Below are 26,982 nucleotides of genomic sequence, written 5' to 3'. Positions count from 1 at the left end.
ATCAGATATTAAACGAACATATACAGTTACTTTATTTTCTTCTTGCAGATATAACAAGACAGCTTAAAAATACCACTGCAAAACCTTTCCAAGACAGTAAGATATATGGTTAAGCAAAAATATAGACACACGCACACGCGCGCACACATAATTATACATATTTTTTTTATTATTTGTTTGTATATGGAAAGTCATATTTTTTTTTTATTATTTAAAAAAATTGAACGATGGACAGTCAGTGCGCTGGATGCTTCTTACTACCTGACTGGAAGATATTACGAGACGTGAATAATCAAAGTTTATTGATTGGTTCGGACAACGAAAACCTAGTAAATGTCTTTCAATCCCGCAGAATATCGGATTTAGAGTATCGGATTTGTCCTCTCTGTTTTAGCAATTAGATTTTGCCTGGTCATTAATCATGCATATTCATGATATTGGTAACTTTTATCTATAAATAGCCGAATCTTTCGGAGTTTTGTAAACACGCACAACGTACGTTAAACGATCATATACTACTTCATAAGTTGTGACCTCACGTGTGTGGTAAAATTTGTTGATTGATATGCGAGGCTATTCTGAATGAGTTAATCTACAAAGCGAGAACACTTTCCTTTTTATCAGCTAAGAGACGGCTAGCCTTTTTTGGAAAAGCTATTACTTGTATTACAATACAACTTCAAAACCATTGGCAAACAAAGGTAAATTATTACAGGTAACTCTACGACCTCCATCAGTAAGCAAAATATTTACCGTTTATTAAGTTTTTACAAGGTTCCATGGTGAGACAAAATAGAACACTTCACATTTAAAGTGAAAACAAACAACATTATATAAAAAAAAAACACAATAATTGTGGCAGACAGCAATGAAATAGAGACACTGGAGAACTAGCCTATGGCTTTCGACAATATTAAAATTATTTAAATCGTTTTTAAAACCAAAAATAACTGAAAATATACCAAATTGACTTTTCAATTTGTATCAACAAGGTTTTTCTTTCCAAAGTCTTCTATGAACAGCATTGTATATTTTATTGGTTTAATTTCATGTAGACAATGCGTGGCGACTCATGAGCAATCGGTCTTCCGTTAGACTTGCTACATGTCCCTTCCTAATTTTTTTTTTTACTTCTATAACTAGGTTAATACCATTACACTGACATCTTCAAGGGCAATCAGTAGACTGGCAGTTATCAGTAGTAAGAAAGAAATAAAAGAAAGAAAGGGAAGTGTAGCAAGTCTAGACTACCCTTTGTAATAGATAGGAAATGACCTACTCCCAATTACAAAAGCAGTAGACCGTACAGTTTAAACACATACGAAGTAATAAGAAACTATTCTTGGTGCTAGTCCTTCTTACTAATTTGATGAATAAATAAAAAAAAGATGATTTAAAACAACATAAAATATTGTTAAAACAACTGTTTGTTATTGAAGAATTTATTTTAACCGATTGATAGATTCTTGTGAAATAAGAGTGAACTTTCCCTATTGGACGTAAAATCAATCAATCAATCAAAATTTTGACCCATTTGTCTAAAGAAACGTTTACTGTTAAACTTTGAATTAGAAGATATATATTTTGGCTCAATTAGATTTGAAGTGATATAGTACTCAAGTTAAATTTTTTTTAATTTTTAATTTTTTACTCTATACTTTTCCATTTTCACTGAATGGTTGATTGATTTAAACAACTATGCATTTCCAAACAGGCATCGTATCACCATTACTTAAGTCATTCAGTAAAATTTAATTGGTTGAAGTCTCCCTATGAACATATTTTTTATTCACTTTAACATCAGGTACAATATCAATTAAAATCTCGGTTGTCTCGCTTTTTGCATATAATTTACATATCTTGCGATACCGATCTATTTTAATAATCTTCCCGGGGCCGCGCCCTTTGCATCGAGTTTATAATTGTTTGTCAGAACATACAGCTACGTCAAGTTGTAATTATTCGCATACATTATATCATAAAATATTAGGGATTGGGACTCAATTTAAATCTGAAATCTTAAAGGTTCATTAAAGGCGATCGAAATGTAAGTATTATAATAATATTTTAAGGGAGCTACCATTTGATTTTTAGGGGGGGGGGGGGGGGGGGGGGGGCTAGGATGAAATTAGAAAAAAATAGGCAGGACAGGAGTTTTGAGTAAAAAAAAGTCAGGATGAGACACTTGAAAAAAAAAAGTCAGGATGACAATTTATGTAAAAAAAGTCAGGATAAACTAAAAAATAAAAAAGCAGGACCGGATAGAGTGAAAAATAAAAAGGCAGGACAGAGATTACAACTAAAAAAAATGCAGGACGAAATTTTCCATCCTAGCCCCCCCTCCCCCTAAAAATCAAATGGTAGCTCCCTACCATATATCCGGTTTTTTTTACATCAACTTCAACTATTGCCACCTTTGTTTCATACAAAGAAGGTTGTTACCACGACTTAGACTTCATGTAGCTCGAACTGATGAGGGTCTATATATAAAATTGATATGATAACGGATATTAACATATATTTCTCTTTTGGCGAGAAAAAGGCCAACGGTTTTTCACTTCATGTAAGAAGGTGTCTGGGGGCTCAGAAGTTAAACGATTATAATAAAATTCTTATTGAAAAAGAAATGATTATGAAATTATTTGTAAGCACATTGACTACCCTCGCCACTGCTCTTGGTAGGAAACACTACAAAGGTTTACTGACAAAAACTCCATATCCTCGGCTTCTAGAATGGAGAAAAAACTCGAAAGTCACGAATGATCTAATGCACTTCCTGTTGGGAAATACGTAAGCCATATTTTAAATCTTTTTGATTATAGGAAAATTAAGATATCTTGATAGTACAACAGTAAGATGTGACTGTGGACAACAGAATATAAATAAAACAGTACCAGCAAGTGAGTACTCAAAATTAGATTTTTTTTTCAGGGGAGTGGAGTGCTAGTCCCTAATTATGTAAATAAACTCATCATAGATACCAGGACTAAATTTTGTATATACGCCAGACGCGCGTTTCGTCTACAAAAGACTCGTCAGTGACGCTCGATTCCAAAAAAATTAAAAGGGCCAAACAAAGTACGAAGTTGAAGAGCATTGAGGATCAACATTCCTAAAAGTTTTGCCAAATCCAGCTAAGGTAACCTATGCCTGACGTAGAAAAGCCTTAGTATCTCAAAAATTCTAAATTTTGTAAACAGTTAATTTATAAATAATTCATGTCAGCACAAAAAGTGCTGACTAATAGGCTGGTGATACACTCGGGAAAACAGCCGATTGCATTGAGTGTGTTTTTTTAATGTCAAAAGTACAGAGTCAAGTCATATAAACATAAAAAAGGCATATCTATAGACGAAGCATAGTAGCAGAAATGAAAGATGAGAATACAAATATTATTATAGAAAAATAATGCGATGACGGAATGTATAAGTACAGCGCAACGTCATATTTGTAAGAACAAAGAAGCTCAGAAAGCATATTGACAAAACATATCAGCAAAAATGAAAAACAAGAGTACGAACATTATCATAGAACAATACCATGGAGAACATCAAACACAGAATAAAAAATAAAATTTATAGTAATAAAGACAGATAGCAAAATACTATAATACGTGATACATGTAATGATGAAAAACATTGTCAGTACCCAGAATCTATACTTCAAGACCATCGTGTATAGTTTGTGAAGTTGATAAGGAATATTTATCAACAAGGACTTGGTACCTTTCAATGAATTTTTTAAGAAAAAGGACGAGACGTGTCTCATCAAATTTCTGCTCCGACACTGGTGCTTTTTTTTTTTTTTTACAAAATATGAGCAGTTGCTGCATGCTCTTAAATACCGAATAAGCTTGTAAATGTATAGGTCATGTGCAGGTGAAGATGGTATATTGCTACTAAGGTGGAGGAAATTGATAATTCAAAATTAAAATCGTCTCGTTTGTCTTAGATTCTTATACTGAGATTACCATGACAACGCCATAGCTAAAAAGGAAAAAGAAAAGCAGATAAATAATAGTACACAACAAGGAAAACTAAAGACTGAGCAACACCAACACCACTTTTAAAGCATGGGAATATATCAGGTGCTTCGTAAGGGAACCAAATAAAATATACCGCATGGTATCCCAAAGTAATACACTTATGGTGTATTCTATCATTTTTATGTTGAGTAGCATTGTAGATTATTTCTTTTAAACGATTTTCCTATTTCACGGTGGTATACAGGTTTTAGATCAATGTTTTTTTTTCTTGTTGCATCAATACTTCAGTGTTTTCTTTATCAACTTGTATTACTATATATTCAAATAAAAGTATTTGTTTTACAAGTTTGCGATATATATATGTTGTATTTCAGTAAATGAAACCAGACCTTCTCCTGTCATTATTTTAACTTATGCTAGAAGTGGCTCATCTTTTCTTGGAGATATAATTCGACAGACAGAAGAAGTGTTTTATGTGTTTGAACCGCTACATTTCTTACGCATTTCATATAGAAGTATGACATTTTTGAATGGAACAACACGGTAAGAAATTAACTAAATATTTCGCCCTTTCAGAATATAAAGGACTATGTGTAATTTCATTGTTCATACATCCAAAAATGAATATAACGTCACGTCATTGGTTAAATTTCCATTGTTTATTTCATCTTCAACCAATCACGACGTTTTGGTATACACTTTTGTAAATATTTCCAAGAATGCTTTAGATTCTAAAACGGCGAATGCAGCTGATACTTACGTGTTTCTGACTCAATTTCAATGTAATAACCGGTAGGCTCTCCCCTTTTGTATAACCAACTACAATTGTATTGATTGTTTCTCTCGTCTTCTATACCCATCAAATAATTGAAAACTGAACTATACTGTAAACCAACTGATTTTCGCGAGCGATTTATTTTCGCGACTTTCGCGAGTAGAAAAATAACGCGATTACAAATCGTCGCGAATATGTAAACCTTGGATCTTTCCTTATCAAAATTCATCAAGTTAATCAGAAAATCGCAAAATTAAATAGCCGCGAAGTGGTCAAGAAAGGATAAAACGCGAAATAAAGTATCCGCGAAAATAAGTTGGTTTACAGTATATACACGGTGGGTATGGTTGTCCTGCGAGAGAACGTACTGTGTTGGTGATTCGGTCCTGACGGGTGCTGGTGATCAATGAAAAAATGTAAACAAAAACGAAAATGATGATTTTTGACGTTTTCACTCATAAAAAATGGAAGAAAACAGTTGAGATTTTTCAATTTCGTTTCTTAGGGGTTCATATATAAACCATTAAAAAAATGACCCTCTAAACTGTTTCAGTGAGCGTAACACAAAAATGCTCATTTTCAGAAAATCTCGAACTGAAAAATTAAACAAAAATGCTCATAGAGTCCGCTTTCTATACCGCAATCCACACGACAAAACAATTTTGTGAAAAAACATTGCAATTTATTAAAATTTAGCATTTTCTCAATTTATTCATGTCCTGATACTGTGCTGGTGGGTCCTGTCATTGTGCTGGATGGTCCTGATACGGTGCTGGTGATTTTGGATAAGAAGTTGGTCATATTTGAAACAAATGTTACAAAATCAATAAAATTAGCCAGATAATTGTTGCCAACAGGATCTATGACTCATATTTTAGCTCTTGTGCATCCATTTGGCTGTTTAATATGTGTTTTCAAATGATCTGAACTTGTATTACAAAACAACATAAAAGGGCAACATCTTTCGTCCAATATCAGATAACAATATATAGTATCTAAAATAAGTTAAAAATTCCACAATACTATATAATTCATTTTATGTGTCAATTTGTTCGAAATGAAGAGACTTTTTTTAATGTCATGATTAATTTATATGTCGCTTTCTAGATCTATGCTTAGCATTTATTTCAGATGTCATGGACTCCTCACCCTGATGACCCTGCTGCCTTTCATAACTTTATCCGTATACATATATTAATAGATAAACAAAAGGCTGCATGCAACGCGTATTTTTGTATTTAAAATGATTCGTTGTAACGAGAATATTTGTGGTGAATGGAAACTGTGAGTGCCACAGTCTTAAATTGCTTATAAATGTTGCTGGAACCAGTTTCGTTAATATCTGATCTGAATTTTCTGAAATGTGCAAGGTAGATAGACATTTTGATTTTTTTTACCGTCGGTAATGAACCATTGTGTTGATCCCATGCTAAACATAACAAAAATCTCTGTACAAAGGTATGTGAATTTTCTACAAAAATAGTGATTTTATAGCACTAAATTCTCTTTTTCTACTAAATACAATAATGAACTATAAATAATAATGCTTTGCTAGAAGTTTCCCCTTGTTATATGTACAAAATTATATCTCTATTATTCATTGTCTGTGCTGTTTTGATAATATTGCAGTTTGCACATTTCGGAATTGACAGGCCACAGGAGGGGTCATAAACCGTACACGAAAAGATAAAATATTGATATAAGAACTTAATTTGCATCTTTGAACCCCAACCCCGGCTTGTTTTTTTAGGAGCCTGGGGTGTCTAAAAATGGTCGATTACAGACAGCCGAGTTCACATTTTACTTTCCAGGCGTGTTATTGATGATTGTTAAAGTCCTGAAAACGGATAGAGGGAAACAAAAATGTTTGATATATCTGGCTTTAGATTCATTTTTTTTTAAATATAAATTAAGGCTACATTTTAATATAATAATTCTATGAATTCACAATATAAAAAAACGCAGAAAAAAAAATGAATGAAGTGAAATATCTTAGTAAGGAGTCATTACTACAGAGATGGTGTGTTTGACACAAAAAACGTAAAAGCTTAGTGATATTACCAATATTAAAATAAAAGTGTATTTTAGTTGGGTATTTTTTCCATTTACTCATTTTGAATTATAATCAAGGCACATTTTTTTTTTATTCATGAAAAATATTTATATATAGAAAAGAAGGACACATTGTTCACTTCCTCCCCCGTAATTCTTTATCAAAAATATTTATTTTGAAATGAAAAAAGCTAAGAAATCTTAATTTTATTAGTGTTCTCTAGGTTATCTCGTCTTCATTCTCTGACATATTCTAGCCTGCCCTTTCATAAAATAGTGATTTTGTTTTAGTGCTCTATCGAACTTTCGAAAAAAAAAACCTGATAACTGTTTAGACAAAAAAAAAATGTGTTGGAAAAATCTTACAGCAAGTGATTCTTAATAGCTATAAGATACATTTTTCTTTTACAATACAACTTTTAAATCTTACGGGAAACTATTCCAAGCTTTCACTGTAACCTTGCTCTAACTTATCCCCATCCCTCCCCCCCCCCCAAAAAAAAACACCACAAAACAAACAAACCCGCAATACTATTGTCATTCTTATAGTCAGCACTCAATTGTTCACAAACACATGTGTTTTAAGCTGCTAAAGACAGTCATGATTGAATCGCTCAGAAAGTCCTTTGTTCTATATTTTTGCTCTCCATTTTTATGCAAAACCTTTTACCTTTTTATTTTATGGGTTATTGTTGAAGGTCGTACGATGACGTATGGTTGTTAACACATACTTCCTTTGGTTTCTTATGGAAATTTGTCCATTGACAACAAACATACCACATCATCTACTTTATATAAGTATTGTATAAATTACAACGTATTTTGGTGATCTTGCAAAATGATCGTAATTCCGAAAATCGTAAACATATTTTCTTATCTTAAAAGGGGGCAAGAAGGGTTTCATTAACAGGCCAATAAACAAGATTACAGTTAGTTTAAAAAAAAATAAAAAATAGGGGTATTTTTTTCTCTCATAATAACGTAACAGTAAACAGATTCACAACAATGTCAATTTCAAGAAAGCAGACAACAGCTAATAAGTCAATAACAGTACAGCATCAATGATCTTGAATATATGCCACTTTTAACTAAAATATAAAAGCACAGGACCAGGACATAGGAGCACAGAACCAGGACCGTTTTTCTTATCACCAGCACAGCGTCAGGACAATTCCGTTTAACGAACTTGCACGACTTTTGCAATATAATATTGTTGTAATATACTTTGCATGGTACTTGCATGACACATCAGAGAAAAATTAAGCAACAAAACAATCGTTTTATTGTCGTTCTGATACAATGTAAACAAACCCACCAGCACAGAATCAGGACCCACCAGCACCCGTCAGGACCAAATCACCAGCACAGTACGTTCTCTCGCAGGACAACCATACCCACCGTGATATAGCTAGCTATCAACCAATAGATCATTATAATGAGTTATTACATATAGTACTGAAATATTACACATTTCACGATTTGTATGTATCCATTTATTCTGAGTCACGATCCGGCCTATAAAATACTAAGTATATAATGCTTCACTTCATATTTTTTTTGGACTTTTTGAAACATGTACGGAATGCATTTGACTTTACAATTTGTTAATTGAAAAAGAAATTATAGAAAATCTAATTATCAATTTAAAATATACAGTAAATGATTTATGGTTTTAAGCACAAATTGCAAACACATATTAAGTTAAGTTGAAATGGTCATATCAAACTTAGTTATATCGAAAAATATTCATTGTATATTTGGTATACACTTCAGTTTTTGTTTCTTAGTCTTTAGTTTTCTATGTGAACGTTGTGTCTTGTTTTCTATTATTTGTCTGTTTGTCTTTTTCTTTTGTGGCCATGGCGTTGTCAGTTTATTTTTTATCTATGAGTTTGACTGTCCCTTTTTTTAAAACATTGCCGATCTGGATAAATTAAAGTATTGCACAACGTTAAACAATCATGTTTCACAATATGGTCCTACAAAATAAAATCAGGAAAGACTAAGTAACATGAAATAAAGAAAGGCAAATATACCAAAAGTGACTTTCAAACCCATTCTCATATTTTAATTTATAACATACCAGGTTTTAAATACCAGTTGACAGTGCATATAATAGAAAATATATATCAGCATTTATTGAGTAGTTTAGAACCAGGTTTAATCCACCATTTTCTACATTTGAAAATGCCTGTACCAAGTCAGGAATATGACAGTTCTTGTCCATTCGTTTTTGATGCGTTTTGTTTTTTGATTTTGCCATGTGATTATGGACTTTCCAAATTGATTTTCCTCTGAGTTCAGTATTTTTGTGATTTTACTTTTTAGTCCAGACGTCATCTAAATAACTATCGAGATGACACGGAAAACCACCGACGGTCACATAACGCAGTGCATTAAGGTTACAGTCATATACCGCTGTTCGAACAAACATAAACATAAATAAAGATATACATGGTCCTCGTGCAAATGGATTTTTCTATGTCTATTTGATTTCACGTTTTAGGTAAAAAAAAAAAAAACGTTATTTTTCGATTTTACCAGTATAAGAATGATTGTTTTGTGGATCGAATCAGTCAATGAAATGATTTACTTTTTTTTCACTTTCTATGACGACATTCTTTTCTTTTAATAACCGGTCGAACACGCATCAATCAAATGTAATCCATCTTTAGATTAGGGGTTATATTGAGGTTAATATGAATACGGATTCAATGATGTCATTCACTTGCAAATGAATAATTCATCATCGATGTTTCTTTGTTTATTTTAACAAAATTGAACCATACTGCTTGCTAAAAGTGAATTAATTCACTATTTCACTTTCAGCAATAATTAAACAACCATAAATAATTCAAATGTAGGTATCTCGTAGCTAGTACCCTTTAAGGGAACATATTTTTATGTCAATGGCCAGTCGCTGCAGAAAAAAATCCGCGGGAAGCCTATTTCTGGTGGTTTGACAAAGAAAGATTTTCAGCCCTGACTTTTCATTTAGGATGAAATAACTAATTGAATTGTACATATAAGTTTAGATATCGAAATAAGCAACTTAAAAAAACAACAACAAGACATGTGTATGGATATGAAAAGCCATCTCTTTAAAGCGAATTTCTTTGACTAGTATCTAAGTCATTATATAGTAATATGAAAATGTGAAATGATTGCAAATTATACAACCCTTTACCATATACAAAATGGCGCAGACGTTAAGAACTAGGGGTCACCGTACAGCCTTCAATATTGAGCAACACCCATGCTGCATATTAAGCTAGTATAAATTGCATCTACACCGATCATTATTTATTGTATTTATATACCTATATTCACTTATGAAAACAACTATGTAGTATTGCTATATCTAGTCAGAACTATTATTGTATCTAGTATATAAGTTCATCATAGAAACCAGATTTAAAAATTTATATTTACTCCAGACGCGCGTTTCGTCTTAAAAAGACTCATCCGTGACGCTCGAATTAAAAAATGTTTATCGGGCCAAATAAAGTTCGAAGTTGAAGAGCATAAAGGATAAAAAAAATCCTTCAAGTTGGATAAATACAGTTAATGTAATCTATTCCTGAGGTAGAAAAACCTTAGTTTGTCAAAATTCAAAGTTTTGTTAACAATGAATTAATAATTGAATATATCAATGATAACTCAAGTCAACACATAAGTCCAGACTAATGGGCTGGTGATACCATCGGGGAAATAGATCTCCACTAGGAGTGGCATCGACCCATTGGTTGCAAATAAGTTCATCATTGATACGCGTAAGTTAAATGCAATGTTCACCAAGATATACTATCATGTGTGGATGGTGATTGTCGGATTTTATTCAAAATTATATGTAAAACAAGAATGACTGCACCAATACAGAAACAGGTAAAACATAGTCATTTATAAATCAGAATCATTAAGACAGGTGTGCTGATATTACCTGGTTATGTAGTTGTTTAGACAAAGTAGTGATTTAAAACACACATGTTAGTACATACCAATGAAAAACCATACAAGTGTGGAATAATGTGGGAATCAATTCAGTATGGACACTATTTTGAGGCACCACATGAAAACACATATAGGTGAAAAAAACCCACATACATGTGATGTATGTGGTCGCAAATTTAGTAAATTTAAGTACACTCATAAAATTAAAAACATACCAAACTCTAATTGGCCGTTTCAGAATCTAAAGCATCATGGGTAATTTCATTGTTCGTACCCCCAAAATGAAAATAACGTCACGTCATTGGTTACATTTCTATTGTTTATGACATTTTTAACCAATCAGGACGTTTTGGTGTACACTTTTGAAAATATTACCCAGGATGCATTAGATTCTGAAAAGGCGAATTGTATTTGTACCTTGCATTAAATATTTGGATTATTATGTTGTAGAAACAGTTATCAGTATCTTACAGAGGCAAACAACGTCATCAATAGCTTTATTACGTGTCAGCTAATAAATCTACCGTTAGAATTTTGGAATGCCGGCTTTGAAGATATGCATGGGTATCAATTACAGACATTTTATACAAAATTTAAATCAGAGCGGTTAGTAAGATATTTGAAACGAATGGAATTTCAATTCGCAGTTGAAAAACTACAACTGGAATGTCAGAAATCAAAAGTCGTTGTGATAAAAACAATCCGTGTACCATTGTTCATTGTTCAAGGCTTGTTTTCACAATTAAAAAAATTAAAGATATTACATCTCGTGCGTGATCCACGACCGACAATTATTTCCCAGAAAAAACATATCAGAGAAATTGATTCTGTTTCGGATTATGCTGCTAATCTTTGTTTTCGTATTTCAAATGACATTTTGATGTCTAATCTACTCACAGTTTTCTATCCATTAAGTATAGTTCGAATACGGTATGAAATTTTAACAACAAATCCAATTGATATGTCTAAAGGAATATATAAGTTTTTGAACTTAACTTTTACAGACGAGATTCAAAATGTGATTTTGATGAAGACATCATCTGGAAAATCAGGAAAGGGTCCTCTGACTACTGTAAAAGGTAACTCAACGGAAATGGTCACCAAATGGCGTTATTCCGCCAATTATTCGTTTGTTGAAAGTATTGATAAGCAATGTCAATATTTATACAAGAAAATTGGTTATATTCAAATTAATAACACGGCTATGTTACATAATACATCTATACCTTTATTTCATCGCATAAATCCAGGAGGAAATGGACGAATATCAGGATACGGGCCCCTACGAACAATTGTGGGAGCACCAATGTTTCAGGATTTTCATCATAAAACATCAGAACTAACAGTGTGATATTTAAATGAAAACTTTATTTCACATGCTATTTACAATGAGTAGATATTATCATAGTTATACTGATTACAATGAGTAGCTATTACCATGATTATACTGATTACAATGAGTAGATATTACCACGATTATACTGACTATACTGAGTGGATTTTAGCATTTAAGCTATAAAATTTAAAAGATAAACATGGTTCATCATGGTCATGAAGTTATAATGCAATGCTAAGAATAACCAAGTATTGTGTATTGGTAGTAAAACATTTGTACATCTTTCGAAATATTAATGTATCTCCGTATGAAAATTGCCACTGAATATCGTTCAGTAATATGAATTAAAAAATATCATGTTATACATGTTTTTAAAATGACGCACATCTTATAGATGCAATAAATACAACTGTTATTGTTCCTGCTTATTTTTTGTATTTTGTTGTGAAATGTATAAGGTACCATATGACAACAAATTAAACTATAACTTTAATATCAGACATCACAGTAAAGGTCCCACTTTACAAGTTTCTGATTGGTTCATGTTGCCTATTCTATAGTTTCTAGTATTACGTTTCTTAGATTATTGTTTGCAATAGTTTTAGCGTTAACTGACGGGTATTTGATACAGACATCTCACAAAGACTACCGTAGTAAATGAGAACATTGTGATATATATGGATTAATGTATCAATCATACTTTAAAAAAAACCTCATTACGATATCAACACACATATGGATCCTTTCAGAACATGTCAAAAAGTGTTCTTAGCTTTAGATATTGAAAAATGTACTAATCGATCATTTTCTAACGTACAAATGTTGTACGAAACTAATCTTTAGACACATTTATATAACACGTCTTTATCAACAATAAAAAAAATCTCACATGAAACATATTTTCTGTAAGAATTAAGTAGGTGCAAAATCAACTGCTCTGTGAATGTTTTGTTTTTTAGCTGTATGTCATTTATTGCATTGGAGGAACGATATTCGTAAAGTTTCATTTTGTTATTTAACACTGATTCAATACCTTCGCTGTTAAACTGTTAGTTCCCTAAAGTATCATGAGAGTACTACTTACTTCTTCGGTACCGATATGAATCATTAGAGAAACCACAATTATTAAGGACTTAGTAAAAAAGAGGCGGAAGTTACCAAAAGTAATTCCGATTATAAATTACAATGCCATAAATTCGGGGAAAAAATGGAAATAAATGACAATTTACACAACGCCACAGGAAAAAAAAAGACTCAGCGGCATGCAAACCAACGAAAAGCAGTGATGACCTCTGATAGTCCAAAACAAAACATAAAAACAACAGACAACAGACAAAAAGCTAATTACATCTTGATTTAATCATGTAGTAATGCTAGACTAAAGTATCAATCAGTACACATCAAACGAACTTAGTGTAAAGACATGGTGAACAGTGTGATAAACACACGATCTTATTAACAGTAGCTTTTTGAGTTGCAAAGCTCCCAGACTCATCCAGTATGCTAGTCATATCTATAGCTTTTGATGCATTGCTAACTGTTTCATACAAAAATGCATTATGATATGATAACTATAAAATGTCCTGATTTTGTGTACTTGGGTCTACCACAAATACAAATATTTTGCTATTCCTGCAGACACAATAGAAAAATACATGGACACAAATAAATTGAATAATGCGAGGCAGTAACATCACGAATAATAATTTGCATTGAGGAAATGTGCTACTCAATTTGAAAGTTATTAGTTTTTCATAACACATGCATATTGATAGGGAATTATTAAGGGAACCAAAAGAGCGATGATAAAGTATAGGTTAATGTGCTTGTTTTCGAGATTTTAACCATTGAAATGTTTGCGGGAAAATATTCTCTCTTGATTTTGCATAGCATATTCATTGACAAGATTTTATAAGACTTTTACAGATGGCTTATAATTATAAATGTTAAAGATTTATAAAAAGAAATATGGGAGTTAGTTGGCATTCATATAGATAAAACTAGAGGAATCTGAAAATCTGACAAAAAAAATCAAAACATGACAAGCATTGTTATTGAAGCGAGTCGTGTATAACTGACCTTATTAACACGGTGTGATTTGCCTGTCCGACTTATAAGAATATTTCACATTTTCTCTACTTGGGTTAAATTTAAAACATTGCTGAAAAATGTCTTGTGTAGCATATATAGTAATTGTAACCAGTCTAATATACTACTTTCTGATAAAACAGTTTGTTCAAATTTTTTGAAACTTTTATATTTTAGTCAGAGGGCCAAAGTAAATACTTTGTCCAAATTTTATGAAAATTAAAAGAGCAAAAATATTTTAGTCAAGGTGTTGGGTACCACCTTAAATCACTAAGGGTTTAGACTTTGATGCAACTTAGATAACTAGTATTTATATCAATATATTCAAGTAAACGAATTCGACACATTCTTAAAATGTATACTGTACTTAGCTGCCATCATTTTTAAAAGTACAAATAAGTTAACACAGTAGGTTGTAATCATTTACAATTTATATACTAGAGGTCGTACAATATCTAAGTTAAAATGGACTTACAATGCCTGTGTTGTTCATTCGTGCAGTGAAAGAAAATATATTTTTTAACATGCTTCATTAATCTTAAGTTTATAACTACCGGCCGTGCGGGTGTATAAATAAATTATCAAATCTTCTCTGTATCAATATTCTTCAATGTCAGATGAAACAGCTTGTATCTAATAAACAGAAATTTAATTTGATAGAAAAGTATGTTTCGTTGACACTGATTGAAATGTCTATAGTTCAATTATCTTATACTAGAAATATAAATAAGCATTCAATAAATTCATCAAGGATACAAAGATTAATATTTTAACCAAAACACGGCTTTGTCTAAAAAAGTTGACTCGGTTGACTCGGGTACATTTCGGGGAAAACACGTCATCGGACTAGATGACTTTAAAATATGTGCTTCGAGACGTGTGAATTTTTCAGGAAAAAGGATTAATTGGAAGATGGTCTATTGAAGAGCCAAATGAAATAGTAATGTACCTACCAAATGAATTAAACATGTGTAACTGACAAGAAATGTCTGGCATCCACATATCTAAAGAAGATGCAGATGAAGATGGAACTACATTTTGCAATATTACTATTCATTCTTATGTCGATATTTATGACTGGAATACTTTTCCTAAAGTCGCATGAAATAGGTGAGAATTATTTTTTTTGAATCAACCGCGTTTACTGTTATACAAAAAATTCATTTGATTTTGAATTTATATTTTCTAATAGAGAAAAAAATAAGATGTATAAATTATACCACTTTATGAAGTGTAATACGATACTTCTAAACTAAAAGCGAACTTATTACTAAACATATAACAGAGCGATATAAAAATAAAAATTCAAACGTTGAAATTCGACAACTAATTTTGGCATGGTATTTGGCGCTGGAATATGTTTCTTGTATGTGTGTTACATTTTGTTTTGTATGATTAAGATTATAATACAATGTTGACTGCTGTACCCCTATTTTCGACATTTTTACCTTTTATTTCTGTTTGTTTTATTCACACAACGTTGTCAAGAGAATGAAATTTGCCACTGTCGTTCAAGTGACAGGTGTAGCTAGCCTTAAAACTAGGTTTAATCCACTATTTTTCTGCTTAGGAAATTGTCTCAGTATCAAGTCAGGAAACGAAACCAGCAATTATTATAAGTAATCCTAGTAACCGAAAGTAATATTAATAATTTCTTTCTTTCATTGAAAAGTAAATTGATGTTCTTTAAGGAATTTAATTATTTGTGTTTTATCTTTTGATTTTTACTTAAGTTTGAAAAAAGTATAAGGTAGGCGATTTCAATTCATCCCGTAATAACGTGTGTGAATCTATATTTGTACATGTAAGTAAAATCATATGTTTGAATTTTACTGAAATTATCAAAGAAAAAATATTAAATGTATAAAAAAAAACATGGGTAAAATACTTTATCTAACTAAATCGTCCTTTTTTCTGTAGATATAAAACGAACGTCAAGGAATCCAACCATTACTACTAAACTTCAAGACCGTAAGATATGATGAGTTACCGTATCATTTAACTTTTATTCTATATAGAAGTTTATATACTTTTTTATATGAAAACTTTTTGTACTTGCTGTGCAGAAATTGTTTATAGTTTTAAGGTTTTTTTTATTTGCATTGTAGTCCCGACATGTAATGTTGTCATTTTAGTGTTAAAATTACTATTGCCATGGAAGCGGGAGGTTTGGCATGCCACATGATCAGGTTCCAACCCACCATTTTTTTCTTAAAATGCCATGTACCAAATCAGGGAAATGGCCATTGTTATATTATAGTTTGTTTCTGTGTGTGTAACATTTAATTTTTAATGTTGTGTTTCTGTTGTGTCGTATATTTGATGCATTTCCCTTTGTTTTAGTTTGTAACTAGGATTTGTTTTTTTCTCTATCGATTAATGAATTTCGAACAGCGGTATATTTCTGTTGCCTGTATTTAGTAATAATTTTATAACATTCGTTTAAAATCAGCCCAATTTTCAAATAATCAAGAAATTACCTAATAACTGTGCATGTGTACATAGTGTTATTGATTAAATAAACGTTTTTGATCAAACAACATCAGACTGTAGTAGATTGACAACTTTGACGAATGTTTAATTCGGACAGACATACCCTATCTTTTTGGTTTCAGATGGATCAGGTATACATAGCGGTTTTTTGTAAACAAATATTTAGAATATCTTTTTCTGCATAATTGTGTTATGAATTCGTGGATAATTTATTGTGATATAATTCATTTTGTTTGAAGTTTAATGAAAACATTTCAAGTATTCAAGACAATGGTTACATGCATGTAATCTATAAACAAAATCGAGTCAAATTTCATTTGTTTTTCAAAAGAAGCCCATGTTTTCGATTTCGAGCTGATGATTATTCGCCTTATTATATCATTGAAAAATAAAAATATGTGGCACGTAAAACAATAAGATTTTATAACTTCAGAGATAAAAGGGTGCTACTCCACAATTGTAGACCCCATCTAAATTGCAAATGCATGGTATATACAAAATGAAACAATAGAAAAGACCAGACAAACACATGACCAAAACAAATTAACAAAGGAATTTAGAAGTCTTAATTCATAAATCACTAAAATCAATGTTTATATTTGTTTAACATGTTGAAGATAGTTTTGGTTTATTTCAGTTGAAGATGCAAGACCTACTCCTGTTATTATTTTAACGTATGCTAGGAGTGGCTCCTCCTTTCTAGGAGATATAATACGACAAGCAGAAGAAGTATTTTATGTGTTTGAACCATTACATTTCTTAGATCATCACATACATTTAGACAGGTTGACATTTTTTAATGGAACTACACGGTAAGAATACAATAAAAAATGATGTATTCAGTTTACTATTCCTTCACATTCTTTAATGAGTTTCAATTTAAAGTCCTGCATGTCGCTCCCACGTATTACATCACGGTTGAGCAGGCACAGAAAGGACATGAGGATCTTGTAAAAAAGAGTGAGGTTTGTCTAGCCACAAAACCAGGTCAATCCACCATTTTTTTTCTTAAAATGTGCTGCACCAGGTCAGTAAAATGGTCATTGGTGTATTATAGTTCGTTTCTGTGTGTGTTATATTTTGGTTTTGTGTCGTAATTCTCCTCTAATATTTCATTTGTTTCCCACAGTTTTAGTTTGTAACCCGGCTTTGTTTTTTATCAATCGATCGATTTACGAATTTCGAACAGCAACATACTGCTGTTGCCTTTATCTATGTATGTAGGTGTTCGGCTTTTTAATTCAGTATTTTTGTTGTTCCGTTGTTTTCCTCTTATTATTGATATGTTTCCCTCGGTTTTAGTTTGTGATCCGGATTTGTTTTTGCGTAATCAATTTATGAATATTTAGTAGCGGTATACTACAATTGCCTTTACCTTGACATCTATGTTGAAGTTTTTTCACACAGAGGAAATTTATGGTGTAAATTAATTGTGTATGTTTGATTTTAAAATTAATTTGCAAATGAAACGTAAATTGAAGTTTGAAGCTCCTTTTCATTGTGATTCTTTTGGTATTGTTTGTGTTGCTTAGTCTTTTAAGCTCTGCAAAAAGTTGTGTTTTAGTCTGTAGATTGAAACTGTTTAAATTAAATGGTATTCCCGGATTACAATTAGTTGATACAAATTTTTTAAAGAAAGTACATTCACTCATAATCAATGGTTAAATCAAATATGGAATAGTTGTTGACAAAATGTGTCTGCCATTTGTGTACAGCTTCTCTCTCTTATTACCGAAGAGTTCCAAAAAGGGGACATAACTCACTAGGCAGTCCAGGAGCTTTAGTCTGTACTTTATTACTGCAGACACATATCAAAGGAGATATGCAATTCTAATTGGTTTTAAATTGTTTAAAAAAAATTAAACTGATTCATTTTCTTTAAATTTTGAATATTTAATATCATTTTGAAAATGGTGTAACTAATGCAATCATTGAATATATGGGTAAGGGTCTATAAAATCTATGTATATGTGGCTTTCAGAGTTATTGCCCCAAACATATTTTTGGATACATTTGATGAAAAAACATCATTTATTTCATTTTTCATAATGATATAATTGGGAAATTCTGCTTTTGGAGTAAATAACATGCTCAAAATGGTCAAAAATAGAGTACGTTTATTAAAAAAAATACTGCATAATGTCGGTTAAATCAAATAAAGTGGACTCATGGTTCATTCCTTTAATTTAAACCAAAAAAAACATAACTCTAAAAAAATTAGTTTGGCCATTATTTTTTGAATTTGGGTCATCCTTACAGAGAATTGATGTTAAGTTTTTTATGTTGTAAAATTGAGAATGGAAATGGGGAATGTGTCAAAGAGATAACAACCCGAACATAGAGCAGACAACAGCTGAAGGTTACGAACAGATCTTCAATGCAGCGAGAAATTCCCGCACCCGGAGGGGTCATTCAGCTGGCCCCTAAACAAATATATACACTAGTTCAGTGATTATGAACGCCATACTAAACTCCCAATTGTACACAAAAAACTTAAATTAAAAATAACACAAGACTTACAAAGGCCAGAGGCTCCTGACTTGGGACAGGCGCAAAAATGCAGAGGGGTTCAACATGTTTATGAGATATTAACCCTCACCCTTTACCTCTAGCCAATGCAGAAAAGTAAACGCATAGCCATAGGCACATTTAAATTCATTTCAAGAGAAGTCCGAGTCTGATATCAGAAGATGTAACCAAAGAAAATAAATAAAATGCCCAATAATACATAAATAACATCAGACTACTAGCAGTTAACTGACATGCCACTTCAATTATAAAACTGATTGAAAGATTATGTCTTTATCATATGAATATCAGGCACAATCCTTCCCGTGAGGGTTTTAGTATCATACCATCATAACATCCATGAGAAGAAAATAATCCCTGTCATGCAAACAATTGGTTTTTAAATAAATGAGTTTAGTTCCGATGCAAAGACCCTATAAGTGAATCAATATTAACGCCAAAATTGGCAATCTTTAATGACCTGACAACAGTATCGTAACTTTATCCCTTCTTAATAAGTCGATTGAAAGGTTTTTTTAGCTTCTGAGGTGATTACTGACGTTTTTGTGCTTTATAAAGAATATTTCCATGAAATATTGGATGTGAAATACCTGAACGTATAAGAAGTCTGAATGTTGAGCTATATTTACGAATGATGTCCTTATACCGATGATAAAAATTTAGTGATGACAAGTGATGTGTAGAGCTCCCATTTTGCACTTATATTCCGGTGAATATAAAATCAATTAAGCATAGCTCCACAAATACAGAAATTAGTGGAACACATTTATACATAAATAAGACTAAGTAATAACGTCTCAAAGCTCACTGTAAGAAATATCGCAAATTGAGAGTTTTATATTATTTTATTGTGTATATGTGTAAGTTATTATTTAGTATATGATTTCCCATTTAATTCAGAATAAATTATTTTCCCTTACTTTATTTAACCATACTATACGTATACAAGAGGGACGAAAGATACCAAAGGGACAGTCAAACTCATAAATCTAAAACAAACTGACAACGCCATGGCTAAAAATGAAAAAGACAAACAGAAAAACAATAGTACACATGACACAACATAGAAACCTTAACAATAAACAACACGAAACCCAACAAAAACTAGGGGTGATCGCAGGTGCTCCGAAAGGAAATCAGTATTATATTCTTAATTCTATTATCTTGTACTATTTTTTTTTATTCTTATGTTGTAGAACTAGTTACCAATATTCAGTACTTGTCAACAACATCATCAGTAGCATTTTTACCTGTCAGCTCATCAATCTACCTTTAGAATTCTGGCATGGAAAGTTTGTTGATATGCACGGGTACCAACTGCAGACATTTCTAACAAAATTCAAATCTGAGCGATCAGCAAGATATTCGAAACAAATGGAATTTAAAATTGCTATTCAGATCTTACAACTTGAATGCATCAAATCAAAAGTTGTTGTAATAAAAACAATCCGTGCGTCTTTATTTCTTGTACAAGGACTATTCTCACAATTAGAACGTTTAAAGACATTACATCTCGTGCGCGATCCACGACCGACGATAATTTCCCAGAAAATTTATATCAACGATTTTGATTCTGTTTCAGATTATGCAGCCAATCTGTGTTTTCGAATTTCAAATGACATTTCGATGTCAAACCTTCTCACAGTCTTATATCCTTCAAGTATTGTTCGAATACGGTATGAAATTTTAACAACAAAACCCGTTGATACCTCAAAAAATATATACCAGTTTTTGAACCTTACATTCACAAAAAGAATTAAATATGTAATTTGGAAAAAGACGTCGTCTGGAATATCAGGAAAGGGTCCACTGAACACTGTGAAAGGAAACTCGACAGAAATGGTCAATGCATGGCGTTTGTCGGCCAATCATTCGTTTGTGAAAAGTATTGATAAAAAATGTCAATATCTATACAAAAAACTTGGGTATATTCAAATTTCTGACATAGCTATGTTGAAAAATACGTCGGTAGCTTTATTTTTACCATAGGATTCCAGAATGCATTACACATACAGCTGAGTATAGCTCAGTAAAGGCAAATATGAAACTTCATTGCGTAAGGATTTGCATCATAAAACAAAAGATTGTAGCATTTGCACTTCAGTTCACATCTTATAATGACTTCTTTCACCATTAGAAGCTATTGTAATTATCCATGTTTATGCAACAATAGTATCAAAAATCGGAAATTGTTCGTTAAGTCATTATGTGGATATCCATACCAAAACTCCTTCTGTATATTGTTCAGTACTGGTATAAATACAATAAAACTCCCGATAGACACGATGTGAGAGTGACGTGCATCTTATAGATGTTTTAAATGCAACCTTTCCATGTATCTCCTTTTATTTATTTAACAACTATAATTATAATTTCATATTATAAGCATACAGTCGCTTATTTTCAAGTGGATAAAACTATGTACCATAGCTACCTCTTTGTTCAAGATTGTTACATCTACAAGGAAATTAATGTTAAAGATGATGTGCATTTTATAGATGCTTTAAATTCAACGTTTGTTACTGCTATTTTTGTTTCGTCATTGTTGTGGGATACGAGGTATCATATTAAAACATTTTTTTTACCAGCGCTTCGGTTAATGTTATTGGTATTTTCGTCAATTTTTTTTATGTTGAAGATACATATATGTGTATTGAACTAATAATCTCAAAGCATTAATCTAAAGTTTACTGAACAACAGTCGTCTAAAAGAGTCTTCATAAACAATATGACCGTTTGATTTGTTACTTGTGGAATTTTGTTACATATTCGATACAAAACAACCGTAGTACATTGATCATACTTAAGCATATGTCTTCTCTGTATTCAAACACATGTGCTTCCTTTCAGAACTCATACTATAGACACCAATTAAAAAAAAACGCTTAGCATATATTAAGCAACAATCAAAGTTAAGCTTCATACATGTCATATTTACAATTAAACAACTTCATCAGGTTTGTTTACTGGTAACATTTCCAAGTTCTTTCAATTCGAAATTAATCAAAGAAATCAATCTGGGAACAAGTAGGTATACAAAACATAATATCTATGAATCTTAAATTTCTCCCAAAAAGAGGCGTGGATTGTGAAACAGCTGTATTTACAAATTGAAACCTAGAGAATTACGAAGATAAAAAGGGTGTGTTTGACAAGTTATATTAAAACTGTTATCTTTAATGAAGTTGTAAGGCCAATAAATCAATTCAACTGAAAATACATTAGATATATTAGATGTTTGTTCAAATGTTTTCAACAGCAAAGTTTTCAAGTAAATTAAACATTTCTGTGTTGACTTGGTTTGTCATAGATAAGGAAGTTAATGTTCAAGTCGACAGAAGTGAACAACTGAAAAGCTTAAACAATTTTCATTTACAGTCATTTAGAACGTTCGTTAAGTGTTTCGTAGTTTACAATTATTAAACTTTCCCTTTTGATACATATTGATTTTTATGCCCCGTCTACGATAGTAGTAGGGGCATTATGTTTTCTGGTCTGTGTGTCCGTTCGTCCGTCCGTCCGTCCGTCTGTCCCATGTCAGGTTAAAGTTTTTGGTCGAGGTAGTTTTTGATTAAGTTGAAGTCCAATCAACTTCAAACTTAGTAAACATGTTCCCTATGATATGATCCTTCTAATTTAATTGCCAAATTAGACTTTTGATCCCAATTTCACGGTCCACTGAACATAGAAAATAATAGTGCAAGTTTCAGATTAAAGTTTTTGGTCAAGGTAGTTTATGATGAAGTTGAAGTCCAATCAACTTGAAACTTAGTACACATGTTCCCTATGATATGATCTTTCTAATTTAATTGCCAAATTAGACTTTTGACCCCAATTTCACGGTCCACTGAACATATATAATGATAGTGCAAGTTTCAGGTTAAAGTTTTTGGTCAGGGTAGTTTTTGATGAAGTTGAAGTCCAATCAACTTCAAACTTAGTACACGTGTTCCCTATGGTTGATCTTTCTAATTTAATTGCCAAACTAGACTTTTGACCACAATTTCACGGTCCACTGAACATAGAAAATGATAGTGCAAGTTGCAGGTTAAAGTTTTTGGTCAAGGTAGTTTTTGATGAAGTTGAAGTCCAATCAACTTCAAACTTAGTACACATGTTCCCTATGATATGATCTTTCTAATTTATTTGCTAAATTAGACTTTTGACCCCAATTTCACGGTCCACTGAACATAGAAAATGATTATGCGAGAGGGGCATCCGTGTACTATGGACACATTCTTGTTTATATTTAAAATGCAGTGGTTTCGCAAGTATTTGTGCAAAAGATTCTTGTTATTATTTGTTCTCTCTCTGATTTTTGTTTACGAAATCGTGCTTTGAAGAACTTTGTTTCATCGTTGTTGTAGGTTTGTATACGTGGTTATACATACGTGTCTACGTCTTGTAAATAAATTGAACCATCCAAAACAGATTATGAAAATGCAAATTGTGTGACGTATATCTTTATTTGATTTTGATTTTGTTTGTGTCATATTTAAAGTACAAAATATGCTTTCCATTTCCAACATACTATATGTGTTTTGTTAAGCGAAATATGCTTTCCATTTACGACATACTATATGTGTTTTGTTCAGCGAGCAACCTCATTAAGAAAGCTACAGATGCAAACAATTCAATTTCAATAAATAAAAACAAACAAAATCAAAACAAACAATTCACAGTTACACGAAACATTCCATTACTGTAATATCAAGCCTGGTATAATTGCTACAAGGTTTGTCTTTTATTAAGAGCTGTGAAAGTAAGTATGGTCTGTACGTCGTTGCTTATTATATCAGATATGTTTTATTCGAACGATGTCCACTGTAAGAAATTGATTAGTCTCTCGGAAGGCAGTTTCGTATTGTTTCTAAAACCCTATTTTGATAAGGTATTGTTTATGAACTTTAGAGTAGTTAGTAGTTCCAACTGATAACGAGACCACAACAATATACTACAAGATTAGGTAAAATGAAAAATACTTGTCCATTACATTTGTACTTACAATATAAAAAAAAAGAATTCAGGATTCCTAGCGTTTGTTTCGTCTCAAAATTTACAGTTACACATAGTATTTCTATTGAGACTGTATTTACTATAGGTGCTAGAAATTTTGTTGATGTTGCTACGAAGTTTTGAATTGGAAACTATAAGTCATATATTCGATTTGATTTTACATGTGACAGGTCAGGAACACTACTTTATATGGATATGCATGATTTAGCATACTCATGTCATTCCACGTGTAATTGTTTATTTACGTGTGACGCAATTCATTTTTACCTGGGATTTTGACCAATCCACTAAATGAGTAACAATGCATGATAGACTACTACATGTTTACAATCAACCGAGAACACGTGGTACTTACTGAAATACAACACATTTCCATGCATTGTTTGTAACATTTATAGTTTGTGATATAACGTATTCTTTTCATCCCATAGATGTTACTATTTTTCAGGGAGGCAGCAATTTTTAAATATATTTTTTTTTTAAATGAGGGATCTTTGAATTTAGTGTTTGTAAAAAAGGGGAAGCGTTACAATGTGTCAAATATCTGTTGGGGTTACTAAAATTTCAGTTTTTCAAAAAAAATGATTTTATAATATTTACCTTCTTTGATGATTTAAAAGTTATTTAAATCGAGGAAAATCAAACTGAGAATGGAAATAGGAAATATCAATGAGACAACAACCCGTTCAAAGAGCAGACAACAGCCGATGTATTTGTGTATTTAATTATTTACTAATTTGTCTGTAAGAGACAACAACGAACAATCATCAATTTGGGGCCATTTAAAGCCGACTATACGTTATGGGTTTTCTCATTGTTGCAGGTATTTTGGTTGTCTTTTAGTGGATAGTTTTCCTGTTGGTAATCATACCAAATCTTCTTATTTTTGTATACATACATCTTTATATAATATTTTTGTTCAATTATGAGATATTTAATGTAGGATACAAAGTAATATTTTCATATTTACAATTTGACAGGTACAGAACATGCACAAAGCCTTTATCATCCATCATATTTCATTAAAACTGCACAAGATATTTCTAACTCTTGTCTGACAAAATTAACAAATTCTATGAATATTGATTGTATACATATTGCAGTAATTTGAAGAAGACAAAAATCTATTTTAAACGGTTTCCCCTTTCTATTATTCAAGGAAATGAAGAAAGCAGCTGCAGTTTCATTTTGTTTTCGTCTTTGCAAAGTTCTTTCTTTTTGTCTGATGGATTTCTTAAAATTATTTTCAACGGATTCGGACAGTTTCCAACCATAGTAAGATAATTTGTGATGCTATCTATGTGACAAGGACAAGGAAATGAACTTTAATATTTATTTTTTTTAAAAGCAGAACTTGATCTAAACCTATTACATTTCTTTTATCTCATTAACTTTCTTTTTCTTTAATATATCAATAAGGGTTTGTTTTATGTGTTTTTTATTCTTTTTTGGGTGCGTTGAATTGTTTTGCAATATAATTTGTTTGTCCCTTTATAGCTTAGTTTTAAGCGTTGAACCTATGATTGCTTTCTTTTATAGATTGTGTCTTGGATTGAAAGATACCGCATTTGGCACGAACATCTCATCTTTTTGATTCTATATGCAAAGCACGTTTTAGAAACCCGTAATGGGCAATACGGAATCCCACTATGATTAAGACGATCTAAACGATTGAAAATATTGCACATAATATGAAAATAAGATGTGGTATGATTGCCAATGATACAAGTTTTTACAAGAGACCAAGTTACACATAAATAAACACCTGCAATGTATAGGTCATCGTTCGGCCTACAACAATGAGCAAAGCCCATACCAATAGTCAGCTATAAAAAGTCCCAAAATGACAAACGTAAAACCGTTCATACAAGAAAACTAACGGCCTTATTTATGCTAAAAAAAGAACTAAAACATCTTAGATTAAATTAGCAATTAGTACACATCCAAAATCCAATAGATTTAGTGTTAAGACGTCATAAACAGTCAGAGAAAAACATGACGTTGTGCAATGCAAAGAAACAGGTATCGACAGTAAGTCAATATAAAGGACAGAAGCCTAACAATAAAATTACTCTTATGTACATTTTGGGATCATTTTACAAAATACGACGATATAGATGGACAAAAAAAACCTATAAAAAATATGCTAAACTATGATTTACCGTCACCGCTTGTATAGCACTTTTTTTTCTAGCTTACTGAAATTTATGATGTCCTTAGTTAAGTTCAGGTCCAGATAGAAAGGTTAACACATCCAGTTCAGATAAATGTGTTTCTGTGCCATTTATTCGAGTTCTTCGAATCAGAAAGGTTTTGGAATGGTATTATACAGGTTTATTTCCACGTTTTTTTTCAATGTGGTAGTAAACTCGTATTACCCCACAATGCATTGCAGTTCTTCGATTGGTCAGTTTTTCAAGGCCATATTGGCCTTGTGCTTGGGAAATTACTATGCAAATAAATTTCTAACATCAGGAAATCTGGAGTTCCCGACCTGTTCAACCTTAACATATGTGAGTGTTTAAATACTTTTGTAAGGAAATCAATATAACCTGACGCGTAGGATTTAATATATTTAACTTGTCTTTTACCGTAAAATTGAAATTTGCACATACTGCTTATAACGATGAATTGGTTTGGATTGATGATAGTCTTTCTTGCAGGTAATGTTTAACAATTTCATTACTTAAAGATGGTACTGCCTTTTCCATGACATATATAAAAAATTAAAGACTATGATTTTTATATGCTTAGCAG

At 31.7% G+C, this 26,982-nt stretch overlaps 2 protein-coding genes across 2 annotated transcripts; both read left to right on the top strand.

Moving 5' to 3' along the window:
• Positions 1-227: 227 nt before the first annotated feature.
• Positions 228-12,326, top strand: LOC134690122 (carbohydrate sulfotransferase 5-like). The gene is made up of 5 exons (XM_063550095.1): positions 228-329; positions 1,144-1,240; positions 2,823-2,900; positions 4,360-4,528; positions 11,214-12,326. Exons 1-5 carry the CDS (start codon positions 228-230, stop codon positions 12,112-12,114), a joined length of 1,347 nt encoding a protein of 448 aa, XP_063406165.1. The 3' UTR covers positions 12,115-12,326.
• Positions 12,327-16,062: 3,736 nt separating this feature from the next.
• Positions 16,063-21,198, top strand: LOC134690121 (carbohydrate sulfotransferase 4-like). Its single transcript, XM_063550094.1, has 3 exons — positions 16,063-16,066; positions 17,318-17,492; positions 20,406-21,198. The coding sequence occupies exons 1-3, from the start codon at positions 16,063-16,065 to the stop codon at positions 21,196-21,198; spliced, it is 972 nt and encodes a 323-aa protein (XP_063406164.1).
• The last annotated feature ends 5,784 nt before the right edge of the window (positions 21,199-26,982 follow it).

The sequence above is a fragment of the Mytilus trossulus genome, chromosome 11 (genome assembly GCF_036588685.1).
Source record: "Mytilus trossulus isolate FHL-02 chromosome 11, PNRI_Mtr1.1.1.hap1, whole genome shotgun sequence".
In the NCBI taxonomy this organism is placed as follows: Eukaryota; Metazoa; Mollusca; class Bivalvia; order Mytilida; family Mytilidae; genus Mytilus; species Mytilus trossulus.
The sequence above is the reverse complement of the archived record's forward strand: the minus strand, read 5'-3'. Positions and strand labels throughout refer to the sequence as shown.